At 34.6% G+C, this 10,810-nt stretch overlaps 2 protein-coding genes across 3 annotated transcripts; both read left to right on the forward strand.

The window, feature by feature from the left end:
• The first annotated feature begins 328 nt into the window (after positions 1-328).
• Positions 329-3,180, forward strand: LOC8262099. 2 transcript variants are annotated; one of them, XM_025157118.2, is made up of 6 exons: positions 329-645; positions 731-863; positions 1,027-1,130; positions 1,221-1,392; positions 1,484-1,615; positions 1,714-3,180. In XM_025157118.2, exons 1-6 carry the CDS (start codon positions 605-607, stop codon positions 3,073-3,075), a joined length of 1,944 nt encoding a protein of 647 aa, XP_025012886.1. In that variant the 5' UTR covers positions 329-604; the 3' UTR covers positions 3,076-3,180. The 2 variants fall into 2 exon arrangements, with proteins under 2 accessions (XP_025012886.1, XP_015574019.1); XM_015718533.3 differs by having other exon boundaries at positions 330-645; positions 1,708-3,180.
• Positions 3,181-4,462: 1,282 nt separating this feature from the next.
• On the forward strand, positions 4,463-7,397 carry LOC8262098 (G-type lectin S-receptor-like serine/threonine-protein kinase At1g34300). Its single transcript, XM_002517904.3, has one exon. It carries the CDS (start codon positions 4,550-4,552, stop codon positions 7,103-7,105), a length of 2,556 nt encoding a protein of 851 aa, XP_002517950.1. The 5' UTR covers positions 4,463-4,549; the 3' UTR covers positions 7,106-7,397.
• The last annotated feature ends 3,413 nt before the right edge of the window (positions 7,398-10,810 follow it).

Raw genomic sequence — 10,810 nt, forward strand, 5'->3', positions numbered from 1 at the left:
TATATGCCATAGCAAATATTCTTTATTTATTTTTCCTGTTAATTAGCACTACAACTATCATAATATGATATTAAAATTTTAGCATAAAATGGACCAATCAAAAGTAAGAAAAAAATACATGCCATATTTTAAAAACATTAATTCAAAGTGTTATATTTATATTGTGTAGGTTAATTTCTTTCCCAAGTGATAACATTAAAAAATCTTCATTTTTTCTAAATAATTGATGAAAATTATTCATTTATCTAATTTACATGCATTACTCATATATCAATGGTAAAATGTGTTGCTTTACAGTGTCACAGCAGGTAAAGAAAAATGTGAGAAGTGGAGCAGTTTTTTTCGCTCGCACGCTGAGAAGTATGCACCACTTTCTTACAAATATTCAAACCCACTTCTCCTAACTGCCATCATTGATCATGTACTTCCATGTTCCCTTTTAGTTTGTTTCAGTTAGCTTCTCCAACTACTTCTCTCTAATCTCTACTACACTGACTTGAACCCACTTCCAGTCTCTTCTTCTTCTTCTTTTCTACAACGGCAAGTACTAGTACTAGTGCTTGTTTTAAAGAAACAAGAGAAGATATAGTGCAATTTTGCAAAGATGTTTGACATCTTGTTTGGATGGAGAAAAGCTTCTAAATGGTGTGTAACTAAGTAACTATTTGTGGGTATGATAAGTTTTTCCTTTTATTAATAAGGACTGTGTTTTGTGTTTCGTTTGTTGCAGCAAGAGGCTGATTAAGCGAGTTCAGTGTAGACTCGAGCTGTTGAAAAGCAAAAGGCATTCAATTGTGAGGCAATTAAGAGAGGACGTTGCTCAGCTTATCAAGATTGGCTACGATGATATTGCCTGTAATCGGGTAATGTATATTTCTATAGATCCTCCCACAGACAAAATTCCGATATTTTTCTTTAATTTGAATATTGCAGATTCCCCTGTTTTCTCTTTTTCTTTTTTGCTCTGTTTTTGTTGATTCTGGTACAAACCTTTACTGCCTTGGTGATAAGTATTCTCAATTTCAGGCTGAGCATCTCTTTAACGACGAAACAACAGTTTCAATCTATGAATTATTGGAGAATTTCTGCGAATTCGTTATCGCCCACCTATCCTATATCCGCAGGCACAAGTATGTTTAATAAGCAATTTTCCTTTTTGACTACTAGATAAGATTTTTTTTTAATCTTCAAAAAGCATGATCAATCTTTGAAATTATCAGGGATTGTCCTAATGACATCAATGAAGCAGTTTCGAGTCTTATATTTGCCTCTGCAAGATGTGGTGATCTACCTGAGCTTCGTGCTATTCGGAAACTTTTTGGAGAGCGTTATGGCCAGAGATTTGCAATGACAGCTCTTGAACTGTTGCCTGGCAATCTTGTGAACTTGCAGGTTCTTATCAAATATCTAGATGAAGTTATTTTGTATCTTGTCATTTAAATTTAGTATAAGAACTTTATCGGGTTACAAATTATAACTGCAGATAAAAGAGAAACTTTCTATCAATTCAGTTCCTGATGATGTAAAGCGAAAATTGGTCGATGAGATAGCTAGAGATTACTGCCTCAGGCCAGAGATCTTGGCAATTGAATACACTTCCGAACTTCAGCAACAGGTAAGCCATTGTTGATGCTTCCGTTAACAGGCCTAAAGTAATTTGTGTAGTACTTTTATCAGATTTAGTTCCAAGTCCTTTGTTCCATGTAGTCACAGGTGAAAGAGCATGATGGCACTGTAGGATCTTGCAAAGTGGTAACTACTAATGCTGATGGTATGGAAAGAAATGCCATACATGCAGATGGAATATCTACTATCATGAATCTAACCATACATTCCGGTGATCAGAACCAGGATGATATGATTAGTACTTGCATTAGTTCTTCTATAGTTGAGCAATCTTCATCAGATACAATGGAGTCTCCGAAGTGTAGTTTTGCTGGACTTCGTCCCAAATTTGAAGCTGTTGCTTCAAATACTAAAGGAAGTCAGATAACTAGAAGGGCTAACATTCCCGCCACAGATCAGGATGAAGTGCGAAAAATGACAGCTGCTTCTTCAGAAAGTTTGCCTCAGTTTCCTGAGGAAATGATAGTCTATCTTGATGACGTAGAGGAGGTTCAACATTCCATTGCGAAAGAAGGTAGCTCTCACGACCAAAGCATTTTCAAGTTCAAATCAACTATACTGAATAAGAACAAGGAAGGCGAGGGTAAATATATGGATCCATATGAATCATGCAGTGATTGCTCAAGCTCAAGTAGCACCAGAAGGAGAGTTAAGGCTGCTAAGAAAAGAACAAGGAGGCGATCTTTGTCTCGAGAAAATTTGACTGTGAAGGATATTCATTGCGTGATTTATTATGAGAAGCCAAACAAGAGATCAACAACTCCTGGATCCCATCTTCGCAATAAGCATTACAGGGAGAATTTCGTGCGTAGCAAAGAGCATTCCTTCCATGGAGAGAAGAGGCGAAATCAGCCTCAATCCTGCCAGTGTTTTAATCCTGAAGCTGAAGACTGCTGCTTGAACAATTTATGTTACTTTTGTACTGGAGATGGCAGAGATACCAAGGAAGTTCATTTTTTAAAGCATGACATAATTCCTCACGGACTAGAACGAAAAGGTGACCGTAATTATTTTCGCTGTTGTGAATGTTCTAAGATTATTGTAGAGTCGGATGCAGACATGGAACGGTATTCCTATCCTCCCAGGCCTCAAAGAAGAAGCTGCGATTTTGGTGATATTGAACATGATTCTTTTACTAACGCAGAAGTCAAGCCTTATAAGCAGAGCAAGACAACGAAAGGCAAGGCAAATGGATTTGATTCTCCGGGCAGGGATGTTGCTACTAATGATTCATTGACGAGAAATGTAACAAAGCCTCCTTATTTGAGAGCCATGACGATGCCCCAAGAACGATCTAAAGGCAGTCAAGGAGACGATATTTTCCGATATTCCAGGTCATTTCCTGCTCAGACTTCCAATCATGTTCATCCCAAGTTGCCAGACTACGATGAGATTGCAGCTAAGTTCATTGCTCTTAAGAAAGAGCACCTGCAGAATAAAACTTACTGAAGAATATGATTGTGTAGAATTTGCAATTTTTTTGTCAGGAAAGGTTCTAGAGTGATTTTTCAATGCTAATGGTTCCTTGAAATAAAAGACTCTTTATTGTGCTTCTGTTGTTCTTTCCAATTTGAAGCATTTATGGCTCAATTGATGATTTATATCTTACAAAACTGTAACAAATTTAAAGAAAACTACTCAATGCTATTACTTTTATCATAAATAATTTTTTTTCCAATTTTAAAAAATAGAACCGTACTTTTTTATTAAATATGTATATAATTTGACTAATAAGAAAATAAATGCATATAATAATAAAATCTAATAAATAGCATAACTAGCAATATTAGGATTAAATTCAATATTTTAGGATTCTTTTTCTTTCAATTAATAACAATGAACAAAAATAATATGTTATTTTTTAGAATTAGTATTAGAATTTAATTAGAAAATTAACTTATTAGTTAATATATTAATTTTATTGGTATAAATTAGCATAATAATGATTACACATGGAAATATTAATGTGGGCATGTTAGAAAAAAGAATTCGTATAAATTAGGGTTTTTTTTATTTATTGCACATGGGTTGTATCTTTATGTAATGTTAATATTTTAAATATGAGTATCACCACTGACGAAGGAAATGAAATGAAATAGTTAATGGCAATTAGTAGGCTTAAGCTTCCTGCTTCTTTGTCTAAACTTAATGCTCTATTACATTCTGTTGTTAATTCAAACTTACCAATGAAGTCAAACCCGTTCTCAATGTCTACTGCCCTTTTATTTTTTTCTTCAGAAAGGAAAGTAATTTCAGTGTTTGAATTCACCTCTCTGGAAGATTATGATTACTATTTTGTTCTAACAAAACTTTCTGGAAGTTCAAATTCTGAATATAAATGGTCCATTCCACCATTACTAGTAATATGTTTGAAGAGAAAAAATGTCAGTAAAATATTCTCCTTCTAGACCTGGTTTAACATATATAACAAGTCTCCATCAACGGAAAACTAATCGAATCAACAATAGTAAACAAAAACCAGCTGGGTGGCGAGAAGGAGAAACAAGTGAGCCCACACTAACAGCGAAGGGCGGCTTTGCTGTCAAATAATTCATTTCTGTACATGTTTAACAAGGTTTGAATTAGTTTGCATTCATAATCTCACAGCCTGAAAATGACTTCAGTATCATTATTGAATCGAAGTTTATTAGTACAGATGCGCCTAATCAGGGGCACGGTGACGACCTTGGAAGCAACATAGAAAAATTATTGACAAGGTCACATTTTCCACGAGGACTACGAGTTCTTAGTGCATTTCAACATCTCAACAGCTCATTCGTTTCTTTATTGTGCAAAACAAACGCCCTCATAAATGCCTCACCTGCCAAGATTTAAAATGGTCTGTTTCATACATTAGTACCCTTCTTCTTCCTCCATTATTATTCTACCACTACACTACAACAAAAACATACCGAATAAGATAATGATTTTCAGGATTAATCATCCACCATTTCTGTTCTTTTTCTTTCTTTTTCTGCTTCCGTCATTTAAAGTTGCAGAAATTATTACACCAGGTTCAATTCTTTTTGCCTCCAACACAGGCCAATCTTGGACTTCTGATAACGAAACTTTTTCACTTGGTTTTATCCCTCTTAACCCGCAAACTTCTCCTCCATCCTTTCTTGCTGCCATTTCTTATTCTGGTGGTGTCCCCATATGGTCTGCAGGTACTACTCCTGTTGACGTATCTGCTTCTCTCCATTTCCTCTCCACAGGAACTCTCCGCCTCCTCAATGGTTCTGGTCACATACTCTGGGACTCTAACACAGAGAAACTTGGAGTGTCCTCTGCTTCACTTGAAGAGAATGGAAATTTAGTTCTCAGAAACGGTAATGCAGCTGTCTGGTCAAGCTTTGATAACCCTGTTGATACAATAGTCCCAACTCAGAATTTCACAGTTGGTAAGGTTTTACTATCTGGGGTTTACTCTTTTAGTCTTCTTAGCTTTGGTAACATAACTCTGAGATGGAATAACAGTATTACGTATTGGAGTGAAGGTTTGAATTCTTCATTCAACAGTGGGAATACTAGTTTAACTTCTCCAAGTTTAGGATTGCAAACTGTTGGAACTCTTTCTCTTTTTGATCAAACTTTGCCTGCGGTTGGAGCAGTTATGGTTTATAGTGATGATTATGCTGAAGGAGGTGATGTATTAAGGTTTTTAAAACTAGATAATGATGGGAATTTGAGGATTTATAGCTCTGAAAGAGGGAGTGGGACGCAAACAGTGAGATGGGCAGCTGTTGAAGATCAGTGTAGAGTTTATGGATACTGTGGCGATATGGGAATTTGTAGTTATAATGCTACTGGTCCACTTTGTGGTTGCCCGTCTCAAAACTTTGATCTAGTTGATCCAAATGATAGTAGAAAAGGGTGTAAGAGGAAAATGGAGTTAGAGGATTGTCCAGGGAATCTGACAATGTTAGATTTGGAGCATACACTGCTCTTGACATATCCTCCACAAAGCATTTTTGCTGGTGGTGAAGAATCAGAGGTTTTCTTTGTGGCTGTATCAGCTTGTAGATTGAATTGTCTAAGGGATGCGACGAGTTGTGAAGGTTCTACTCTGTTGTCTGATGGCTCAGGCCAGTGTTACCTTAAAAGGCCTGGCTTTCTTACTGGTTACTGGAATCCTGCGCTTCCTTCCACTTCACATATTAAGGTTTGCCCGCCGGTTATTCCAAATCCATTACCGTCATTGCAGGTTTCTGGAGAGAACTATGGTTGGAAAGTTCAAGGTTGGGCTTTAATCGTCGAGGGAGTAGCTATTGTTTTAGGTTTGGTCAGCTTGGAAGTTGGTCTGTGGTTTTGGTGTTGTAGAAACAGCTCAAAATCTGGAGGTCAATCTGCGCAATATGCACTTCTTGAGTATGCTTCTGGTGCTCCAGTCCAGTTTTGGTACAAAGACCTTCAAAGCGCAACAAAAGGGTTCAAGGAGAAGCTAGGAACTGGAGGATTTGGGAGTGTGTACAAAGGGGTTCTCGTTAATGGAATGGTAGTTGCAGTGAAACAACTTGAAGGAATTGAACAAGGTGAGAAACAATTCAGAATGGAGGTTGGTACTATAAGCAGCACTCACCATTTGAACTTGGTGAGACTAATTGGTTTTTGTTCTGAAGGGCGACACAGATTGTTAGTATATGAGTTTATGAAAAATGGATCTCTCGATCAATTTCTTTTCAACACAGATAATAATCAAATGGGGAAACCGTTGAATTGGGAGCAAAGGTTTAACATTGCCCTTGGCACAGCCAAGGCGATCACATACCTTCACGAGGAGTGTCGTGACTGCATTGTTCATTGTGATATAAAGCCTGAAAATATTCTCTTGGACGAGAATTACACTGCCAAAGTCTCCGATTTTGGACTCGCAAAGCTGATCCATTCCAAGGAGCATAGGTACAAGACGTTGGCAAGCATAAGAGGCACTAGGGGATATTTAGCACCAGAATGGATTGCAAATCTTCCAATAACATCAAAATCTGATATTTATAGTTACGGCATGGTTTTGTTGGAGATAGTGAGCGGAAGAAGGAATTTCGAAGTGTCTGCAGAAACAAATATGAAAAAGTTTTCTGTGTGGGCTTATGAAAAGTTTGAGATAGGTAATGTCGAGGGAATTGTTGACAGAAGGTTAGCTGACCAAGAAGTGGATATGGAGCAAGTAAAGAGGGCAATTCAAGTCAGCTTTTGGTGCATCCAGGAGCAACCCTCTCAGCGGCCAAGGATGGGAAAAATTGTCCAGATGCTAGAAGGGATTGCAGAGATTGATAGGCCGCCTGCCATTGTGGCAAATCCTGAAGGGTCTAGTAGTGAGACTAGTTTGTGCTTGAGCAGCAATATAAGCAGCGTCTCCCAGGCAGCCTCGGCACCTGATCCTCCCTCATCTTCAGCATTCCAAGCAGAACGGTTTTCAACTTTCGCTTCGGATAAGAATTCGGAAAAGGCATCTTCTTCTCTTTTGTTTCCAAGAAACTAATCTGAATTCGTTTCATTGGTTTTTTTTTTTTTTTCATTATAATAATAGTTTGAATTTGTAATTAGAATTGATTATGACAATGCGCCTGAACCTGGAGCTGGACACCGCCTGATTAATTAGTTAAACTAAAAAAAAAAAACAAAGAAGAATTGATTATGACAATAAAAATAAATACTGATAAATATTGCAACATTAAGCAAATCAAGTAAAAGGATTCCTAACTTCATATGCATATTTACATCAAAGTCACATTAATAAAAATCACTCGTAATTCTATAGCCTGGAGGTGTCAAGAGAGTCTGCTTCATATATTTCATCAAAACTACCATTGGCTTGTCTTTGACAGACGACAGGTCTCAAGGACAATATGACAATGGTTATGTCAATGAATTTTCCTAGTCCATAATATACTTCAAAACAGCGGCAAACGACAGTGGAATATCGGATGTCGTAAGCCCCCCCACACTTGACAACAGCAATCTTCGGTTCAGAACTTTTTTGGGACTTTATGGCAACATTTTGTTTTTCTTTTGGATTGCCATTGAAGCATTCCTGCTGTTAGATACCTATATATAAGTTGAAAATGGAGTCTCAGGATGGTTCTGATCCTTCCCCACTACTTGTAAAATTATGTTTAGTACGTTGATTTTGAAAGTGCTCTTAGGATTTAAATCTTTCATATATTACAAGTATTGGACTAGTAACTACTAAGTATCAACCTAATGATGCCATAATTTGTAAAATGATGTAACCAGATCCATGTATTTGTTTTATACTAGGAAATTATTTAGAATTTAGCTTGGTCCAATCGAACTAAGGTGACCTCGGATTTTACCTAATTTTGCACTTAATTTAATTATTTACTATTGACTTGCGTTCATTAAATGTTATTATAAAATTTATAATTCTATTTTAATAAATAAATTTAAACATATATTTTTTTTAATTATTGTATAAGTAAAAGGATATAAATTTTATATTCAAATATCAAATAATTTATTATTTTAATATACAAATTAGCTCACACATCTATAAATCAACCGGCTAATAAATCTAATGAGCCAAAAAAACTTCTAATTTGATTTCAGCTTATTTATTAAATAAATCTCATAAAACCAACTCAAATAAACTCTTATCAAACTGAGCTTATAATTCATTTTCTGCCCTAAATTTAGCCAATCAATTTTCGGGGTACAGGTGACAATCACCATTATTAGACCTGCACCATGGATCTAAACAAAAATCCTCTTTTTCTTCTAAATAGGGATTGAATGAGTTGGCATGGCAAATGGCTACATATTTCAACATATTAGCACTATTTAAAAGAATTCATTTGAAAAGAAAACTAACAAGATAAATCCTTCTTAGAGTTAGTGAATTTTTTAAAGAAGAATCATGGAGTTTCAGACTTTACCTACCAGAAAGGCACTTTACCACTAGATATCCAAAAGCAAAAACTCAGTTTCGTGTTAAGAATATATACTTGAACATGCTAATAGCCACCCTATATGGCGAATGGTGGAAAGCACTGTTTACACAACCATATGTTCAAGAAACCGCTTCATGCACTAGTCTCAAGCTCCTGCAGAAAGAAGAGGTGTGTGGACCACCATTTTATTATATAGTCTTCAACGAGCAAGAAAGTGGAACATTTGAAATTAGATGTGCATATTATATAGTTTCCATCACCAAATAAAATGGGCCAATTAGAAGCAACAGCATCATAACGATCATAGCCCACTGCTACTTTTCAATTTCCTCAACCAAAATGCTGGGGGTTGACCTTCTAAACCCTCTACCAGTGTTCGAGGATATCTATGTTTAAAGCAACCAATGGCAACTTGAAAGGTCATGAGTCAGATAATTTGCTCATAGCACTTCCATGAAACTATGAACTAATAACATATGGTTAATGGGGTAATCAAGTTATGTTTTGGATATTAGTCCAACTTTTGGTTGACCCAAAATTAAATACATAATTTTTTTATTATCAAAGTGATAATTAATTAGTAGCCAATATTAGAAGTGCATAAGGTTATATATAATAATGTCACCAAGTGGGACTTATAGGTTTCTACCCATTGTTGTTCTTCCTCCACTAATGCTTATGTATATTCATTCTATATTTGCATTAATATTATTTCCGTGTACTTCCCACTCATTTCCATACTTGACAATAACAATACACACAGCATTAGTTGAATCTGAGGGGTTCCTGAAATAAAAGGACATGACTGTATTATATCCATGATAATGTATACTTTTTTTTCTTTGTTTTTTTCTATTTCATCCAAAGATTATTTATGACTTATTACTTAAAATTTTATCTAAATTTAATATATATATATATATAATAATTAATAGAAGAGTGACACACATATATAGGTATTTTATATTTTAAGGTTAGATGATTGATACATACTCTATTATTTTAAAACTAATAAATATATATCAATTATTTATCTGTTTAGTGTATAGATGGAATATACATCAAATCTAGATAAGAATTTTTCAAGGTTAAATTATTGATGGCTACCTTTATACACATGAATTGATAAAATATATTGATATACCATTCATGTTTAATAAATATAAAGTGTATATAAAAGAGGGTCAGTATAAATACTCACCCTGTAATTTGATTCACTCTTTTAAGTAGAAATGTGAATTCTTTTTTTAAGATGAAAAGATATTACAATTTTATATTATAATAAATAAAATTAAAATTAATTCACATTGTTTAAAAAATTAACGTAACATCGATAAAATTAAACTCGTGATAAAAGATATGTATATTATAATAAATTTTTTGAATGACATAAATTATTATTTTATCTTTATCACCTAACGACATCAATCACATGGTAACTTTTATCGAAGGAGAAAATCACAGGTCTCTATGTAGAAAAATGTATAATTAACCGTATCATATATATTTATATTATTTTTATTTTCCTACATATGATATCTTTGTGGGCTTTAGTTTGCTGTTGTCTCTCTTGGGATGTTGGAGATAAGATCAGTGAGCTCATTAATTCAACTTTCATATTAATAATCTTAATTAAGATTTTTATTATATTGTATTACTATTCACAAAGAGATTCTTCTTGTGTAATTTCTGAGATCTGACATAGATTTAAAGTTTATCTCAACTCATTGGATTCTTCTTCTAACATCATCATGGTCTCTTGAAGACAAATTGCATGCATTGATAAAATAAAAATAAAAATAAAAAACATGTCAATTTATATATATGTATATATTATATATGCATGGATAAGTGTGATTAATGATATGATTACTTTGATCTTAGTTGGATTAATGAACAAATATAAAAACAAAACCTCATGCTTAATATGGATCAGTCAGTTTGTTGCTTTTGTGAAGCCCAAGCTATATAGTTATATGATTGTGGCATGGAAATATATGTGGAAGGACCCAATAATTTTGTGGCAACACACTCAAGTATGCATGTTGCCATTTGCATACACATTCTCCTATAAAATATTACAAATGTCAACACAGTCTCGCAACCTAATTGACATTTTTGTTCATGCATGTATCCCTAATGCAGAGAAGAAAGAGAATTTAAAAGAGAAATGATGGTGGTGGTGGTGTGGAAGGTCAAAGAAAAAGACCCCAAAATTGTCTCCATTTGCTTGAATGGTTCTAATATTTTAATTTAACTCTTCCTTACCATTGATA

The sequence above is a fragment of the Ricinus communis genome, chromosome 7, assembly GCF_019578655.1.
Source record: "Ricinus communis isolate WT05 ecotype wild-type chromosome 7, ASM1957865v1, whole genome shotgun sequence".
Taxonomy (NCBI): domain Eukaryota; kingdom Viridiplantae; phylum Streptophyta; class Magnoliopsida; order Malpighiales; family Euphorbiaceae; genus Ricinus; species Ricinus communis.